This window comes from Anomaloglossus baeobatrachus, chromosome 5 (assembly GCF_048569485.1).
Source record: "Anomaloglossus baeobatrachus isolate aAnoBae1 chromosome 5, aAnoBae1.hap1, whole genome shotgun sequence".
In the NCBI taxonomy this organism is placed as follows: domain Eukaryota; kingdom Metazoa; phylum Chordata; class Amphibia; order Anura; family Aromobatidae; genus Anomaloglossus; species Anomaloglossus baeobatrachus.
Window position 1 is genome coordinate 509,307,825 of NC_134357.1, and position 20,464 is coordinate 509,328,288.

At 49.4% G+C, this 20,464-nt stretch overlaps 1 protein-coding gene across 1 annotated transcript in view; it reads right to left on the reverse strand.

Moving 5' to 3' along the window:
- Nucleotides 1-20,464, reverse strand: part of LOC142312857 (uncharacterized) — a 531,686-nt gene that overhangs the window by 53,196 nt on the left and 458,026 nt on the right. The window contains 3 exon segments of the mRNA XM_075351842.1: nt 760-850; nt 10,591-10,685; nt 10,769-10,868. Of these exon segments, the coding sequence (XP_075207957.1) occupies nt 760-850; nt 10,591-10,685; nt 10,769-10,868 (286 nt within the window).

Below are 20,464 nucleotides of genomic sequence, written 5' to 3' on the forward strand. Positions count from 1 at the left end.
TGTTTCCATCACACTCCTGTTCCTTCCTTGGGGGGTGATAAAGATTAGATCTGCTCAGGAGAATTTTAAGGCACAAGACTCCAGTGTCTCCACCTTCAGAGGTAATCTGAATGTCAGGGATAGCCTAAGGTCCCCTAGCGTGAGGGACAACATAGGAGTCCTCTGTCCCTCACTATCCCACAATCACACCGTGACAGAGCCATATTTATTACTCCATTGCAAAAGTCATAAGACAGCATTTTTTTTGTGGGATGAATTTCAGTTTTGAATAATATCATTCATGGTACCAACAACAAACTGGAAAATAGTACATAAAATTCCAATTGTGCTGAAATAGTGAAAAAAAATATGATTTTTCAATTCTTTTTGAGATTTTGTTATCCCCTCATGAGAGATGGAGCACCTTTCCTTTTTCACAATTGCTATTGTTTCCAGTGTTTAGAGGGTTTAACAGTTAATGGTGGAGCTGCCCATTACATAATGAGCTTGGCTATCTGTTAATCTGAGCTCCTGGTGGTGATTATGTGCATCTCCTGCACACGCATAATCAACTGGACATACTGGTATGACTTTTTTTGGAATGTCACTGCAATATAGGATTGCGATCGGTATTGCTTGTAGCGTTTAGAAGTTTAAACAGCTAGAAGCTAGAGCTCACGGCAAAGTAGGACATATGTGCTTTCTTCATTCAGACTATTCCTATAAGCCAATGCTAAAGTACAATCAGTGACTTCTCTCCATTTATTAGTCACTACTCACCTGTGAGGTTATCTGTAGGAATCTCCTCTTTACACCGCTTATCACCTCTCACATATGTCTCTGAAGTATCAATATGGGTCAGATCTTCACCCTGAAACAAAAATTGCAAAACACAGACAGAATATATCTTAAATAAACTTGATGACAAAAAGTGGCATGACAGCAGTAGTTATCATATAGCTGCTATTACGCCATCAGCAGTGGCGCCCGTGCACTAGGGCAGGAATGTCGCTGCTCTCACATTCCCGACCGTTTTGATTACCCCGCAGTTTCTATCCCCCATGGCTCATGTTCCTGCCCTTTTCTTTCGGGGCCTGCACACATGATGCAGGTCCTCTGGGAGCATGCTTAGGACATGCACGTGTACCCCGTCTCTTAAAGAAACAGCGCACTCAATTAGGTCATGCCCCCAGCCTATCGTTGGGAGGCATCAGGTATTTACGGCACCCTCTCCCTTAGGGAGGTTCTCTTTCAACAACTTTCCTGACCCTGTACTACTTTATAGGTGTATTTACCTGTTCTTCTATCCTGTCATATATCCAATACCCGTTTCCTGAATCCCGCATTTGTGTCCAGTATCCTGTACCAATGTCCTCTGCCGGCGCCCACTACAAGTACCAGCATCCAGCTTTCAGTATCTTGCAACAGCCTGCCCCGCTTGTGCTTCACCCTAAACCAGTTCTATCCGTGACCTGAAATCTATACCTGACTAGCCTGCACCTTTCATCCTACTGGTGCCAGTACCCAAATCCTTGCTAGCCCGTGGTCCTGCTCTGCCCATCTCCTGCATCCACACGAGCATCCCTGACCCTTTCGAGTTGTCTGCTACAGTGCCGAAAGTTCCACTGGATTGGTACCTGGTGGCTATCTTCTAGGACAAGGCTAACCTCACCATCAGAGGTTCTAGTAATGACAAGGTAGCCGTTAGTTATGCCCCTCCAGGGTGAGTCCGGTCCTGTGGCGCAGTAGGTCTACACCCGCATGTGTGACAGGTGCAGATGTCCTATATAAATCTAACCTGCAGGCTCAAAATTCTAAACAGGACAGTAGTCTCCATAACAGAAAATTGTAAGACGATCCATACATCTAATGTCTATGCTGAGCTATATCCTGTCATCTCCTCCAAGAATAAAGCATAATCTGAATGGCCGCATTATTAGAGACACCCATCTAGTAGTGTATTGGAGCTACTTTGCCCTCCAGAACAATTGCTGATGAACTCCTGTCACTCCTTCCTCTGACGAGTTACTTATATTCATAAGATCTGCTTTCCTTGGATGTTTTTCTCTTAATCACAATATTCTTAGTATACACTGAGTTCCAAATTAGTATGCAAATTGGATTTTATTCTCACATAGATTTCAAGTAGTGGATGGTTGATGGATGGACACTAAAGGGTGCTTTACACTCTGCGACATCGCTAACGATATATCGTCGGGGTCACATCGTTAGTGACGCACATCCGGCGCCATTAGTGACATCGCAGCATGTGACACCAAGGAGCGACGATCAACGAACGCAAAAACGCCAAAAATCGTGGATCGTTGACACGTCGCTCCTTTCCTTAATATCGTTGCTGCTGCAGGTACGATGTTGTTCGTCGTTCCTGCGGCACTACAGATCGCTGCGTGTGACACCGCAGGAACGACGAACATCTCCTACCTGCGTCCACCAGAAAAGAAGGAAGGAAGGAAGGAGGTGGGCGGGATCTTCCGCCCGCTCATCTGCGCCCCAACGCTTCTATTGGACGGCTGCCGTGTGACGTCGCTGTGACTCCGCACGAACCGCCCTCTTAGAAAGGAGGCGGTTCGCCAGCCAGAGCGACGTCGCAGGGAAGGTAAGTCCGTGTGACGGGTGTAAGCAATGTTGTGCGCCACGGGCAGTGATTTGCTCGTGTCGCACAACCGACGGGGGCGGGTACGCTTGCTAGCGATATTGATACCGATTTTGCAGTGTGTAAAGTACCCTTTAGACTCAATAAGACTTATGTCAGGAATCATGTTTTAGGAGAGAGCTGTTAGGTCCTTTAGGGTCCTTGAAGGTGTGAAAGTGACCTTGGCAAAGTATATAGAGTTTATGACTGATCACATCTTCCATGGTACACAGTGCCATTAATAGCAAAATTACGCTAACAATGTACCATCTCATGCTGTTAAAGATACCTCTGTGAGGCTAGTTTCACACTTGCGTTCAGCGGAGTCGGTCACTATGGAGAATAGCGCAGTCCGTTAACGCACTGCGCTATTCTCCATAGACTTGTATGGATGACGCACTGTAACGCAAGTGTCAGCGTTGCATCCGCCGGACGACGCAGCATCGTTATTTTGACGCTGCGTCGGGCGGAAGGAACGCAGCATGTAACTTTTTTTGAGCAGCGGAATCCTTTGGATTTCACTGCGCATGCTCTCTCTGGCTCCCTCCACCCGTAACCAGGGTACACATCGGGTAACCAAGGAACCCTGGTTACGTGTGCCGGGAGCCCGACACTTCCTTGCTCGGCTCCACCCCCTCCCCGTACTCCGTATGTATACACACACACAATCGCACGCACACACACACACACACACACACACTAACCTGTCCCCCAGCGATGCAGTCCCCGCGGCACTGACGTCCTCAGCCATGGCCCTGCTCGGCTCCACCCACCGCACTCCACCCCCGCTCCCGACCCCCGCACACATTGTCGGCGACCGAACGATCAGCTGATCACCCGGTGGCCGGCTACTGTGAGTGATCGGCTGATCACCCAGTGGCCGGCTACTGTGAGTGATCGGCTAATCACCCGGCGGCCGGCTACTGTGAGTGATCAGCTGATCACCCGGTGGCCGGCTACTGTGAGTGATCGGCTCATCACCCGGCGGCCGGCAACTGTGAGTGAGCGGCTGATCACCCGGTGGCCGGCTACTGTTAGTGGTCAGCTGATCACCCGCCGGCGGACTACTGTTAGCGATCAGCTGATCGTTCACAATAGTCTGCCGACGGTAAAACTGTAAAAAAACAAAACAAAACGAATTGCGTTGTTTTGCAGCATCCGTTGCATCCGTTGTGACACTATATGCAACACATCCGTTGCATCCGTCACACAACGCAATGCAACGGATGACGTTCAACGCAAGTCTGAAACTAGCCTTAAGGACATAAAAGAGAAACTCATAGTGTGGCTACCAGCCTGCCCTAATCTCAACCCTGTTGAGAGCCTTTTGAGTATCCGCAAGGAAAATATGTATGAGAATGAGAGGCAGGTCACATCAAAACAGCAGCTCTGGGAGGCTATCCTGACATCCTGCAAAGAAATTCAAGCAGAAACTATCCAATAATTCACAAGGTCAAGGGATGCAAGAATTGTGAAGGTAACTTGTAACTTGGCCTGATGAAATGTTTTTAAAAGGGACAGCTTTTAATTTCAGTAAATGTGACCTCTTAATGCTGCAAATTCAGCAGTTAATAATTCTCAGCTCTTTACAACCTATAAAATCTTTGGAAACTCTTGTGCATAATAATTTGGAACATTTTAAGTTTTTTAGTTTTGAAAAAAGAGAATTTTGTTTACTTACCGTAAATTCTTTTTCTTATAGTTCCGATATGGGAGACCCAGACCATGGGTGTATAGCTTCTGCCTCCGGAGGACACACAAAGTACTACACTAAAAAGTGTAGCTCCTCCCTCCGAGCATATACACCCCCTGGATGACCAAATCTAGCCAGTTTAGTGCAAAAGCTGAAGGAGGACATCCACCCACAAGTAGAGACAGAGCAAAACCCGGAACAACCGGAACCTCTGACTACAACAACAGCCGGTGAAAACACACGGAACAAGAAAACTGCCAACAGGCAACAGGGAGGGTGCTGGGTCTCCCATGTCGGAACTATAAGAAAAAGAATTTACGGTAAGTAAACAAAATTCTCTTTTCTCTTCATCGTTCCTTATTTGAGACCCAGACCATGGGACGTCTCAAAGCAGTCCATGGGTGGTAAATAAACAGAAAACTGAGAAGTAGGCAAAACCTAACTTCACAAATGGGCGACAGCCGCCTGAAGGATGCGTCTGCCCAAGCTCGCATCTGCCGAAGCATGAGCATGCACTTGGTAGTGCTTTGAAAAGGTGTGCAGACTAGACCAAGTGGCAGCCTGACAGACCTGCTGAGCCGTAGCCTGGTGCCTGAAAGCCCAAGAGGCACCGACAGCTCTGGTCGAGTGTGCCTTGATCCCCGGCGGGGGAGGCACCTGAGTACTCTGGTAGGCATCGGATATGGCCGACCTAATCCAACGAGCTAGGGTCGGTTTAGAAGCCGAGAGACCCTTGCGCTGACCTGTGGTCAGCACAAAAAGAGAGGTGCACCGCCTAAGAGCGGCGGTGCATGACACATAGATCCGGAGCGCCCGCACCAGATCTAAAGTATGCAACGCTTTCTCAAAGCGATGAACAGGGGCCGGACAAAGGGAAGGCAATGAAATGTCCTGGTTAAGGTGGAAAGGAGACACCACCTTAGGAAGAAAGTCCGGAGTTGGACGGAGAACTACCTTGTCTTGGTGAAAAACCAAAAAAGGTGACTCCGAAGAGAGCGCGGCCAAATCAGAGACTCTCCTGAGAGAAGTTATGGCCACCAGAAAGACGACTTTCTGTGAAAGTCGAAACAAAGAAACCTCCCTAAGAGGCTCAAAGGGGAGGTTCTGTAAGGCCGTGAGGACCAGATTAAGGTCCCAGGGATCCAAAGGCCGCCGGTAAGGTGGAACGATGAGAGATGCGCCCTGCATGAAGGTGCGCACCTGAGCCAGTCGGGCGATACGCCGCTGAAAGAACACTGACAGAGCCGAGACCTGTCCCTTAAGAGAATTGAGGGATAGCCCTAGCTGCAGACCGGACTGTAGAAAGGACAGGATGGTTGGCAAGGAAAAAGGCCAAGGAGCATGGCCGAAAGAACGACACCAGGACAGGAAAATTCTCCAAGTCCTGTGGTAAATTTTTGCCGAAGAAGACTTCCGAGCCTGAGTCATAGTGGAGATGACTTCGGGAGGAATGCCGGAAGCCGTCAGGATCCAGGACTCAAGAGCCACGCCGTCAATCTGAGAGCCGCAGAATTCTGGCGGAAAAACGGACCTTGAGAGAGAAGGTCTGGGCGGTCCGGGAGACGCCACGGCACCTCTACGGACAGACGGAGCAGGTCTGGGTACCAAGCTCGCCTGGGCCAGTCTGGGGCGATGAGTATGACCCGACGGCCCTCCATTCTGATCTTGCGCAGGACTCTGGGCAAGAGAGCTAGAGGGGGAAACACGTAAGCCAGACGAAACTGGGACCAATCCTGAACCAGCGCGTCCGCTGCAAAGGCCTGAGGATCGTGGGAGCGAGCCACGTAAACCGGGACCTTGTTGTTGTGCCGGGATGCCATTAGATCCACTTCCGGAGTGCCCCACTTGCGGCAGATCGACCGGAACACTGCCTGATGCAGAGCCCACTCGCCGATGTCCACGGTTTGACGGCTGAGATAATCTGCCTCCCAGTTTTCCACGCCTGGGATATGGACTGCGGATATGGTGGACTTGGAGTCCTCCGTCCACTGCAGGATGCGTTGAACCTCCAACATTGCCAGGCGGCTGCGAGTCCCGCCCTGGTGATTGATGTAGGCAACTGCTGTCGCGTTGTCTGACTGGACTCGAATGTGCTTGCCCGCCAACAGGTGGTGAAAGGCTACGAGAGCTAGGAGCACAGCTCTGATTTCCAGCACATTGATCGAGAGGACTGATTCGGACAGAGTCCAAATGCCCTGTGCTCGGTGGTGGAGAAATACTGCTCCCCAGCCGGAAAGACTGGCATCCGTGGTGAGGATCACCCAGGACGGGGTCAGAAAGGAGCGTCCCTGAGACAGAGAGAGAGGCCGAAGCCACCACTGAAGAGAGCTCCTGGCTTGTGGCGACAGAGCCACCAACCTGTGCAAGGAAGAAATCCGCTTGTCCCAACAGCGGAGAATGTCCAGCTGCAGAGGACGCAGATGGAACTGGGCAAAGGGAACCGCTTCCATTGACGCCACCATCTGACCCAGCACCTGCATAAGGTGCCTGATGGAGTGACGGCGGGGCCTCAACAGAGAGCGCACCGCCAGATGGAGGGACTGCTGTTTGACTAAGGGCAGCCTGACAAGTGCCGGCAGAGTTTCGAATTGCATCCCTAGGTACGTGAGTTTTTGGGTCGGGGTCAGAGTGGACTTGGGCAGATTGACAAGCCACCCGAATTGAACAAGAGTGGCGAGAGTGAGCGAGACACTCCGCTGACAGTCTGCGCTGGATGAAGCCTTGACAAGAAGGTCGTCCAGGTAAGGAATTACTGCCAACCCCTGGAGGTGCAGGACCGCAACCACTGCTGCCATGACCTTGGTGAATACTCGAGGGGCCGTGGCTAACCCGAAGGGGAGAGCCACGAATTGGAAATGTTCCTCTCCGATTGCAAAACGTAGCCAACGCTGGTGTGAAACTGCAATTGGCACATGCAGATAGGCATCTCTGATGTCGATGGATGCCAGGAAATCTCCTTGGGTCATTGAGGCAATGACTGATCGCAGAGACTCCATGCGAAAATGCCGCACCTGAACATGCTTGTTGAGAAGCTTGAGATCCAGGATGGGCCGGAAGGAACCGTCCTTTTTGGGGACTAGGAAGAGATTTGAATAGAAACCTCTGAACCGTTCCCTGGCGGGAACCGGCACAATTACTCCGTTGGCCTGCAAGGATGCCACAGCCTGAGAGAAGGCGGCGGCCTTGGAGCAGGGGGGAGTTGACAGAAAAAATCTGTTTGGCGGGCTGGAAGAGAACTCTATCCTGTAGCCGTGGGAGATGATATCCCGCACCCACTGGTCGGAGACGTGTTGAAACCACACGTCGCCAAAGTGGGAGAGCCTGCCACCGACCAAGGACGTTGCTGGCTCGGCCAGATAGTCAAGAGGAGGCTGCCTTGGTGGCAGCAGCTCCTGCGGACCCTTGTGGACGTGGCTTCTTGCGCCAGGTGGGCTTCTGGTCCTTGGCCGAGTTAGTGGACGAGGCCGAGGGCTTAGAGGATGACCAGTTAGAGGAACGAAAGGAACGAAACCTCGACTGGTTCCTGCCCTGGACAGGTTTCCTGGCTTTAGTCTGTGGCAAGGAAGTACTCTTCCCGCCAGTAGCCTCCTTAATAATTTCATCCAGCTGTTCACCGAACAGCCTGGACCCAGCAAATGGGAGCCCAGCAAGGTACTTCTTTGAGGAAGCATCCGCCTTCCACTCACGAAGCCACAAGATCCTGCGGATAGCGAGGGAATTGGCGGAGGCCACCGCAGTGCGGTGAGAGGCCTCCAGCATGGCAGACATGGCGTAGGCTGAAAAGGCTGAAGCCTGGGAAGTTAAAGCAACCAATTCAGGCATAGAGTCCCTAGTGAGGGTATGCATCTCCTCCAGAGAAGCAGAGATGGCTTTGAGAGCCCACACTGCTGCAAAAGATGGGGAGAACGAGGCCCCTGTCGCCTCATAGACAGACTTGGCCAGGAGGTCAACCTGGCGGTCAGTGGGATCCTTGAGTGAGGTGCCATCAGCCACAGATACAACTGTCCGGGCTGAGAGTCTAGCCACCGGAGGGTCCACCTTTGGTGAGAGAGCCCACTCCTTGACCACCTCTGGTGGAAAAGGAAAACGGTCATCAGAACCACGCTTAGGAAAGCGTTTGTCAGGACAGGCTCTGGGCTTGGACACAGTGGTCTGAAAACTGGAGTGGTTAAAGAACACACTCCTTGGTCTCTTAGGCAAAGTAAACTGGTGCTTTTCTGCCAGAGAGGGTTGCTCCTCCGATACTGGCGGATTGAGGTCCAGAACAGTATTAATGGACGCAATCAAATCACTAACATCTGCATCCCCCTCAGTCAGATCAATGGGGCACATAGAGGTAGCGTCCGAGCCCCCAGTAAAGACATCCTCCTCGTCCTGCGAATCGGCTCGTGAATCGGAGCCGCAGGACGAGGAAGGAGAGGGGTCCCTGCGTTTCCTTTTAGGAGGACGGGGTCTGGGAGCAGATTAAGAATCCTCTGTGAGCTCTGGAGAGCGAGCCGAAGCAGCAGAGGCACCCTGTGAAGGGGGCTGATGCATGCTCAGCAGAGTCCGGTACAGCTCTCCCATGGAGTCAGCAAAGGACTGGGAGATAGACTTAGTAAACAATTCTACCCAAGCCGGGGGTTCAGCCACCGGGGCCGGAGCAGCCTGAGGGACCACTGGGGAGACTCCAGGCTGAGGCACCACCATGTTAGAGCAGGCATCACAATGAGGATATGTGCTCGGTTCAGGCAGTACGAGCTTACGTGCAGTGCATATTGAGTACAGCCTTGCAGCCTTGCTCCTAGTGTGAGACATGCTGCTGAGGTGGATGCTCTGCAGTAAGAACACACTCCTTCAGAATGACCCCCAGAGAGTGTATAATAAAGTCCACCACCAGAGGTTGTGGCTTACCAGACCGATTTGTGTGCCCTCCGGATCCCACAACTCAGACCCCCAGACAGGTTGCAGAGATGCAGCAGCCAGCGCCGATCAGTGTGAGAACGCTGATAAAATGGCGCCGGAGTGAGGAGGGGGGGCGGGGCTTAGTCCAAGAGCGGGAACCGGAGGGCCAAGGGGATATACAGGGGAGGGAAACATCTCCTCAGAGAGGAGTGTCCTCCCCTCTGCTGAACGGCCGGTGGGCGGCGCCGCACTGTCCCTCTGCCTGACTGACATGCAGGAGCAGTGAAACCGAAAGTAGGCCGCAGCTGAAGCCGGGGACTAAATTTTACAGTGCGGCCGGCGAGCAGGCACCTTCGGCGCGGTTCTCAGGGGAAACCCAGAGAACCGGCCGGAAATGTCACCAAAATAACTAACACACTCTCCCCAACAATAAAAAATGCAAGGGACCCCCTGACAATAACGTCTCAAATACTTAGCTTGAGAGACGCAGGGCCAGGTCCCTGAGGGATGAGTGCTCCGTCCGGCAGGGTCCTGAGAGGGCTGCAGATGGAGACCGGTCTCCTGCAAAGCAGTGAGAACCGTGATGGCTCCCACTTCAAGCCAGAGCCCGAGGGATGGTGAAGGAGCGCGGCATGTAAAGGCTCCAGCCTTGAAATCAACCTTAACAGCACCGCCGACACAGTGGGGTGAGAAGGGACATGCCGGGGGTCCAGGCTTGGACCCGCTTTTCTTCCAACTCTTTAAAATCAAAAATCAAAAATCAGATGAAAATGCATGTGTGACCTCCTGAACACAAAGCATTGAACTGGCTACATTTGGTCATCCAGGGGGTGTATATGCTCGGAGGGAGGAGCTACACTTTTTAGTGTAGTACTTTGTGTGTCCTCCGGAGGCAAAAGCTATACACCAATGGTCTGGGTCTCCCATAAGGAACGATGAAGAAAGAATATTGATATCATTGGTTTGTCCAATAAAATGTGATTTATCCTCTCACAGTTGATGATCTGAACATTATACTGACTCATTTACATCGACCATTTAGGAAAAGCAGAGAAAAAAACGTTTGCATAATAATTGGACCATGGTGTAATCTCCACACCATTGTATGGAACAAACGTTCAAAGTCTATCACTTTATTTTCCTATTATAATATTTTTTTTCATACTGCAAGTGATCCACAGAAAACTGATCACTATATTTACATTTCCATTGTTATTGATTAAATTTCAATCTAGGAATGTTTATATTAGGAAAGTACCAGTGTCTCTATTCATTAGCTATTCAGTGTATAATACTGGAGGATAAAACGATACTGAACACAAGACCTTCACAGCCGTCTACACATCATAGGGAGATTTCATGACACCTTCTCTCCATCTACCTGATCATCCTGAGGAACATCGGGATCTTTTTGTTTACAGTCCTGTGGAAGAAGATGGGGACATCTCTCTGGTGTTGTCTTCTCACTGGATAGAACTGGAGGAAACACATACAGGGACTGAAATCATTCTTTACATACAGATAATTATAGGCCGTGTGTATTTAGTCCTGTCTATTACCTGGTGATGTGAGGGGCTGGGGAACCTCCATCATGGCCTTCTTGTACAGATCTCTGTGTCCTTCTAAATACTCCCACTCCTCCATGGAGAAATAGACGGTGACATCCTGACACCTTATAGGAACCTGACACATACAATGATACCGTCATCCCCCGATACCTTCATAGCGTTACTGTATAATGTCCCAGCATTCCCAGCAGTGTCACCTCTCCAGTCAGCAGCTCAATCATCTTGTAGGTGAGTTCTAGGATCTTCTGGTCATTGATGTCCTCATGTATCAGGGGGTGAGGTGGAGGCACCGTGATTCTGCTCAGGGGTCTTCCCCATCCCTCAGACACAGGGGCCTGACAGCGCTCACTAGAGGTCTTCTTCACTACTGTGTAATCCTGGTTATGGAGAGACACATTAATAAATCTCACTACTGCATTTCCAGAGTCCTCACCTCTCCAGTTCTGTCCATCTGTTATTCCCATAGATAAGAATGATGTAATGTGACGTCATCAGAATCTCTCACCTCTCCAGTAAGCCGGAAGAGGATCTCTAGGGTGAGGTGTAATATCCTCTCCGCCATCTTGTCCCTCTCCTTATCCATCCTTGATGGGTCAATAAGGAAAATTCTCTTATATAGAAGATCTGAGAGGATCCGATATTGTAGGGACCTGAATGGAGAGAAGATGATGATGTCACATTATAAAGATCCCATGTAAGAAATCTCCGGAGCTGTTACCGGCTTCACATGATCACTACATCCAGTCCTGGCCCCGTCCTGCCCTCGATATAACACACAATCTAACTATAGCCACACACAGAGGTTTATGACGGATATCTCCAAACCAGCACTAAAAACATAGAACAAATCTAAGGCGGGCTTTGCACACTACAACATCGCAGGTGCGATGTCGGTCGGGTCAAATTGAAAATGACGTACTTCCGGCATCGCATGCGACATCGTAGTGTGTAAAGGCTCAATGATACGATTAACGAGCGCAAAAGCGTAATCCATAATTACGCTGACGCGACGGTCCGATGTTGTTCCTCGCTCCTGCGGCAGCACACATCGCGTCACCGCGGCTTCCGTAGAATATGCGGAAGGAAGGAGGTGGGCGGGATGTTTACATCCCACTCATCTCCGCCCCTTCGCTCCGATTGGCCGCCTGCCGTGTGACGTCGCAGTGACGCCGCACGACCCGCCCCCTTAATAAGGAGGCGGGTCGCCGGCCAGAGCGACGGTCGCAGGGCAGGTGAGTGCATGTGAAGCCGGCGTAGTGATAATTTTCGCTACGCCAGCTTTCACAAGATATTGTACCTGCGACGGGGCGGGGACTATCGCGTGCGACATCGCAGCATCGGCTTGCGATGTCGCAACGTGCAAAGCCCGCCTAAAGGAAAAATCTAAAATATCTGAATCTTTATTAATTATTTCATAAGAACAAAACAAAGTTATACAGTGCCGGGAACATCCACAGAGATCGAGACTTCAGAACCGGAGCCGTCGGCAGGGCCAGACTGGGACTAAAATATAGCCCTGCCATTTGAAGGTACATATTCACTATGCGATAAGTGGGCCTATGTAATATCTTTGTGCACTTGTAGATTTAAAGAAGTGATTTGTGTAACATGAGCACAAAAGATGTAGTCACAGCTACGTCCAGTATTAGGCTATGTCCGCATGCTGCGTTCGTTACAAATGTAAACACTGCATTTGACAATTAAAAATGCTGTAAAAACGCATGCGTTTTCACTGTGTTTCCCTGCGTTTGGGCTGTGTTGTGGACAGTGCGCTCTTAAAGGAGAAATAAAATATGATAGGATAGGATAGGATTTGATAGATAGCTAGAATACATACAGTGCTGGCCAAAAGTATTGGCACCCCTGCAATTCTGTCAGATAATAATCAGTTTCTTCTTGAAAATGATTTCAATCACAAATTCTTTGGTATTATCTTCTTCATTTAATTTGTCTTCAATGGAAAAAAAAAATTGTCATAAAACCAAATTGGATATAATTCCACACCAAACATAAAAAAGGGGGTGGACAAAAGTATTGGCACTGTTTGAAAAATCATGTGATGCTTCTCTAAGTTGTGTAATTAATAGCACCTGTAACTTACCTGTGGCACCTAACAGGTGTTGGCAATAACTAAATCACACTTGCAGCCAGTTGACATGGATTAGGCTACTTTCACATTTGCGTTGGACGGCTTCCGTTGCTATTCGCAGCCTTGAGGAATTACGGTAACCGTTGAAGGAAACCGTTATATTCCTCATAGACTTCTATTAGCTACGGATAGCAACGGATGGTCTTGCGGTGCATCCGCTGCACGACGCAGCGTTGTTATTTTGACGCTGCGTCGGGTGGAGGGAACGCTGCATGTAGCGTTTTTTGAGCAGCGCAATCCGTAGGATTTTGCTGCACATGCTCTCTCTAGCTCCCTGCACACGTAACCAGGGTAAACATCGGGTTACTAAGCAATGTGCTTTGCATAGTTACCCGATATTTACCCTGGCTACAGGTGCAAGAAGCCAGTGCTAAGCGGTGTACGCTGGTAACCAAGGTAAATATCGGGTAACCAAGCAAAGTGCTTTGCCTAGTTACCCAATATTTACCCTGGCTACGTGTGCAGGGAGCCCGACACTTTCCTGCTCTGCTCCGCCCCCTCCCGCACTCCACTCCACATGTACACATGCACGCACACACACACTCACCTGTCCTCAGCCTTGCATTCCTCGCTGCACTGATGTCCTCAGCGCCATGGTCCCGATCGGCTCCACCCACCCCGCACTCCGCCCCCTCATACAGTCTCGGCGGCCGAACGATCAGCTGATCACCCAGCGACCAGCTGCTGTGAGCGATCAGCTGATCACCCGACAACTGTCAGCGATCAGCTGATCACCCGGCGACCAGTTGCTGTCAGCGATCAGCTGATCGTTCACAATAGTCTGCCGCAGGTAAAACGAAAAAAAAAAAAGATTCCGTTGTTTTGTACGATCCGTTGCATCCGTTGTGCCACTAAATGCAACACATCCGTTGCATCTGTCACACAACGCAAAGCAATGGATGCCGTTCAACGCAAGTGTGAAAGTAGCCTTAATGTTGACTCAACCTCTGTCCTGTGTCCTTGTGTGTACCACATTATGCATGGAGAAAAGAAAGACGACCATAGAACTGTCTGAGGACTTGAAAATCCAAATTGTGAGGAAGCATGAGCAATCTCAAGGCTACAAGTCCATCTCCAAAGACCTGAAAGTTCCTGTGTCTACGGTGCGCAGTGTCATCATGAAGTTTAAAGCCCATGGCACTGTGGCTAATCTCCCTAGATGTGGAAGGAAAAGAAAAATTGACGAGAGATTTCAACGCAAGATGGTGGATAAAGAACCTCGACTAACACCCAAACAAGTTCAAGCTGCCCTGCAGTCCGAGGGTACAACAATGTCAACCCGTACTATCCATCGGCATCTGAATGAAAAGGGACTGTACGGTAGGATACTTAGGAAGACCCCACTTCTTACCCTGAGACATAAAAAAGCCAGGCTGGAGTTTGCCAAAACTTACCTGAGAAGGCCTAAAACGTTTTGGAAGAATGTTCTCTGGTCAGATGAGACAAAAGTAGAGCTTTTTGGGAAAAGCCATCAACATAGAGTTTACAGAGGCATTCAAAGAAAAGAACACAGTCCCTACAGTCAAACATGGCGGAGGTTCCCTGATGTTTTGGGGTTGCTTTGCTGCCTCCGGCACTGGACTGCTTAACCGTGTGCATGGCATTATGAAGTCTGAAGACTCCCAACAAATTTTGCAGCATAATGTAGAGCCCAGTGTGAGAAAGCTGGGTCTTCCTCAGAGGTCATGGGTCTTTCAGCAGGACAATGACCCAAAACACACTTCAAAATGGTTTGATAGAAAGCACTGGAGACTACTAAAGTGGCCAGCAATGAGTCCAGACCTGAATCCCATAGAACACCTGTGGAGAGATCTCAAAATGGCAGTTTGGAGAAGGCACCCTTCAAATCTCAGGGACCTGGAGCAGTTTGCCAAAGAAGAATGGTCTAAAATTCCAGCAGAGCATTGTAAGAAACTCATTGATGGTTACCGGAAGCGGTTGTTCAACCAAGTATTAGGCTAAGGGGTACTTTGCACGCTGCGACCTCGCACGCCGATGCTGCGATGCCGAGCGCGATAGTCTCCGCCCCCGTCGCAGCTGAGATATCCTTGTGATAGCTGCCGTAGCGAACATTATCGCTACGGCAGCTTCACATGGACTCGCCTGTCCTGGGACGTCACTCTGGCCAGCGACCCGCCTCCTTATTAAGGGGGCGGGTCGTGCGGCGTCACAGCGACGTCACACGGCAGGCGGCCAATAGGAGCGGAGGGGCGGAGATGAGCGGGATGTAAACATATCCACACATAACACATATCCTACGGAAGCCGCGGTGACGTTGGTAGGAGATGTTCCTCGCTCCTGCGACTTCACACACAACGATGTGTGCTGCCGCAGTAGCAGGAACAACATCGGACCGTCGCGTCAGCGTAATTATGGATTACGCCGACGCTGCACCGATGATACGATTACGACGCTTTTGCGCTCGTTAATCGTATCATCGAAGCTTTACACACTACGATGTCGCATGCGATGCCGGAAGTACGTCATTTTCAATTTGACCCCCACCGACATTGCACCTGCGATGTCGTAGTGTGCAAAGCCCGCCTAAGGGTGCCAATACATTTGTCTGGCCCATTTTTGGAGTTTTGTGTGAAATGATCAATGATTTGATTTTTGTTTTATTCTCTTTTGTATTTTTTCATTGCAAGCAAAATAAATGAAGATAATAATACCAAAGAATTTGTGATTGCAATCATTTTCAAGAAGAAACTGAGTATTATCTGACAGAATTGCAGGGGTGCCAATACTTTTGACCAGCACTGTAGATATATAGAAGGATAGATAGAAATAGAAAGAATAGATAGCATGACTGTTCACAGACAGAGACAGAGCCATGTAATGAGAATGAACTCGGGTGAACCTCTGAGGTCAGTACCACGACACAGGCAGTAGTGCGGGGTCCGCAGCTGTGACATCAGAGCTTCCCCCGAGTTCATTGTCATCGCGCTGGTCTGTCTCTGTGTCGCGGCCTGATTTGCGATCACAAGTGAAGGACTCACCTGTCACCGCAAATCACCTGAGTGACGTCCCGCTGATCACTTCAGTCACTCGGGCGACTTGCTGTCAAAGGTGGAGGACTCCAGCTGTGGCCGCTAGTAACCTGAGTGACGTCATCACTGATAGCATGACTCACTTCAGTTGCTGTGTGGAGCTCACAGCTAGCGGTCATGCTCTATGGACGTTCGCTGTGAGCTTCCGATGTAGCAGAGCTGGAAGCGTCGTGGGACCTCGTGTGCATTATGTAGAACCTGGAAGGCTGTTTGGGGGTTAATAAAGTGGTGAAAGAGGGTGGTTTTTTTGTCTTTTTTTCAAAATAAAGTATTTTTTGGGTGTATGTGTTTATTTACTTGCGGCAATTCCGGGCGGCTGCTGGCTGATATTTTTAGGCTGGGGGGCAGCCTAAAAACGATAGGCATCCCCAGTCTGAGAATACCAGCAAGAAGCTGTGAGGCTTTATCTTAGCTGGGTATCAATTGGGGAGGGGAACCGCACGTTGTTTTTTTTTTTTTTAAATTATTTATTTTACTGCACGAAATAGACCCGCCCACTGACGGCTGTGATTGGTTGCAGTGAGACAGCTGTCACTCAGCGGGGGGGGGACTCGTCTGACTGCAACCAATCATAGGCACAGGGGGGAAAACAGTGAATATGAGATGAGCCTAATGAGCGGCCGGCGCTTTCACAAGCAGGAGAAACCGTGGGAGCGGTGTGACAGCAGTGCAGTTCCGCGCTGGTGATCGTTGAGTAGGAAGGAGGGAGAGAGGGAGAGACCGACTGACATAGAGAGAGAAAGAAACCAAGACCGACAGAGAGAGAGACCGAAGACCGAGACTGATAGAGGGAGACTGACACAAACAGAGAGCGAGAGACCAACACTGACAGAGAGAGACCGAAAGATCTGCGTTTTTGTTGACAAGAACACATCCAAAATTCAACCAAAATGAAGTGCAAACGCACAGCTAAATATTTTGGTTGCATTTTGACACACCTCATTCATTTCAATGGGTGGAAAATGCAACTAAAACGCAATGAGAAGTGACATACTTTTTTTTTTATGCAACAATTTTGACAAATATTTGTCAAACAATACGCTGCCGAAAAAAAATCAACGTGCTCATGGAATTTTGTGACTTCTCAAAGACTTTGCTGGGGAAGCAAAACGCATGCATTTTGTCATTGACATGGTGCAGTTTAAAACGCAACCAAAACGCAAGAAAAAAACGCAACGTGTGCACATGGCCTTAAGGCTCAAACCTATTTATTGTTCTTAGTTGCAGGACCTGGGAAAGCCACTATTTTTCCCTACAGAGCTGGGTCTCGCAGACAATGAAGAGGATGCTGCTCTCCTTACTGCTGCAGCCTCGTCATATAGCTGATGGCAGGAATGTAACTAATCACATCCCCCTGAACTAATATTGATGACCTATTCTACAGATAGGTGATAAGGAAGCTGTAGTTTTCACTGATGCTAATTTTGGGTGCATACCACTTAGGGAATCTGCAATGACATTGAAAAATATGTGACAAAAACAATGAGAAAACACTAAGAAAAACAAAGATGGTCAAAACCATAGAAAAATACCCAGGAAACGACAATGGGTCAGGGAAAAAGAACGCCATGGTTTTCAACATCTTCTGCTTGAAAAACATGGTGGTTTTGCTGGTGTTTAAAATACCTTGTGTGCACATACCCCTAGGTTTTCCAGTTTTGGAAACCCATTGCCTGCATTTTTTGTTTGTTTTGTTCACTCTACCCAGGTCTGCCATTGTCTGCAGCGCTGATGTCACATCACCAATGACAGCGCTGCAACCAATCAAGGAGCTCAGCAAGCAGCTAACTGATTGGCTACAGCGCTGCTGATGTGATGTCAGAGAAGCAGACAATTATAGACACCAGAAGCAACAGCCGTTTGCATTTTTTATAACAAAACAGACGCTTCAGACATCAAGAGGATGTGAGCAGTCAGTGTCATGGAAGGGATTACTTATATGAATACATCACCAGAGCCAAGTTTTGAATATCCGAGGAGGATTTGGAAAAATTCTGCTTCAAAAAAATATATGAAAACATATGCTAATTTACACTGTTTTTGGAGCAGAAACTGAGCAGAATCTTGCCGAATTCTCCTCATAATCTCAAATCAAAGTTTTGAGGATTTTTACGCTTTCACATAGCCATGAAACTTCTTTTGGATTGTTAAAAGTGTACAAGTTCAGAACCCCTGTCAGCACATGAATGCTGTGCCAGAACAACCATCAGTACATGGATGCCACACCAGAACGATCATCAGCACATGAATGCAGCACCAGAGTCACTATCAGCACATGAATGCAGCACCAGAATCGCCATCAGCACATCAATACGGTGTCAGAACCATCATCAGCACATGAATGCAGTGCCAGAACCACTATCAGCACATGAATGCAGCGCCAGAACCACTAACAGCACATGAAAGTAGCTCCAGAACCCACAGTCAGCACATGAAAGCGGCTCCTAAATCACCACCAGTACATGAAAGCAGTGCCAGAACCACCACCATCAGCAGATGAATGCCACACCAGAACCACCATCAGCACATGAATGCAGCGCCAGAACCAGAGTCAGCACATGACTGCAGCATCAAAAGCACCGACAGTACATGAATAAATCACCATGCTAAGCCCCATGTAGAATTGTATCGCATGAACCGACAACTCCCAGCTTGTCGTTAACAATGATAAGGAGATGCTGGGAGTTGTTGTTATCAATAATTATCAGACTGCGGACCATACAGGAATCACAGTACTGAAAAGACGTAAAGAGTATTACAAATAAACATTTACATCCAGGTACTTTACAGATGACATCTTCTCTGATCTGAGTCATTCCCGTCCCTTTTGTCTTCATGCAGTACAGCAGAGATGCTATGATGAGATTTCAAGCTCAGAGCTTGTCTCTGAAGATCTCCTCTTTACTCTTTAGCAGCACTTCCTGACACAGTGCCCTTAAAAAGAAAAACATCATTATACTGCCCCGGAGAAGCAGAGGAGAGGACGCGCAGGGCTGCAGGTAAGCGCTCAGAAGGAGCCGAAGAAAAAAAAAATCATTCTCACCTGTTCCCGCGGTGCTCCAGACCGCAAGACACAGACCCCCTCAGAGACCCGTCCAATGTACGGAGCCGCCGCTGCAGGCTGACTTCATTGCTTTACTGCAGTAAATGCTTTACGGCGCCGCAAAGCATTTAACTGCAGTAAAGCCATGATGGCATCCTGCGGTGGCGGCTCCGTGCACCGGACGAGATCATGGAGGTGTCCATGAGCCTGCGGACTGGTAAGGTAAGGACAGCGCAGGAACGGAGGACAGGTGAGAATAACGTGTGTGTGTGTGTGTGTGTAAACAACGACATAGTAGGGGACAAGAAGAGGGGCCCATTGCCACAGTACACAAGGCTGGGGCGCCCAGTGCTACAGTACACAAGGCTGGGGGGGCCAATGCTACAGTACACTAGGCTGGGGGGGGCCAGTGCTACAGTACACAAGGCTGGGGGGGCCAGTGCTACAGTACACAAGGCTGGGGGGGGGCAGTGCTACAGTACACAAGGCTGGGGGGGCCATTGCTACAGTACACAAGGCTGGGGGGCCCATTGCTACAGTACACAAGGCTGGGGGGCCCATTGCTACAGTACACAAGGCTGGGGGCCCATTGCTACAGTACACAAGGCTGGGGGGCCCATTGCTACAGTACACAAGGCTGGGGGGCCCATTGCTACCCCCAGTGTCATTCTCCTGTATCCCCCCCAGTGTCAGTGTCATTATCCTGTATCCTCAGTGTCAGTGTCATTATCCTGTACCCCCAGTATCAGTGTCATTATCCTGTATCCCCCCCAGTGTCAGTGTCATTATCCTGTATCCTCAGTGTCAGTGTCATTATCCTGTATCCTCAGTGTCAGTGTCATTATCCTGCACCCCCAGTGTCAGTGTCATTATCCTGTACCCCCAGTATCAGCGTCATTATCCTGTACCCCCAGTGTCAGCGTCATTATCCTGTACCCCTAGTGTCAGCGTCATTATCCTGTACCCCCAGTGTCAGCGTCATTATCCTGTACCCCCAGTGTCAGCGTCATTATCCTGTACCCCCAGTGTCATTATCTTGTACCCCCAATGTCATTATCCTGTACCCCCAGTGTCAGCGTCATTATCCTGTACCCCCAGGGTCAGCGTCATTATCCTGTACCCCCAGTGTCAGTGTCATTATACTGTAACCCAGTGTCAGCGTCATTATCCTGTATCCCCAGTGTCAGCGTCATTATCCTGTACCCCCAGCGTCATTATCCAGTACCCCCAGTGTCAGTGTCATTATCCTGCACCCCCAGTGTCATTATCTTGTACCCCCAGTGTCAGCGTCATTATCCTGTACCCCCAGTGTCAGCGTCATTATCCTGCACCCCCAGTGTCATTATCCTGTACCCCCAGTGTCATTATCCTGTACCCCCAGTGTCATTATCCTGTACCCCCAGTGTCATTATCCTGTACCCCCAGTGTCAGTGTCATTATCCTGT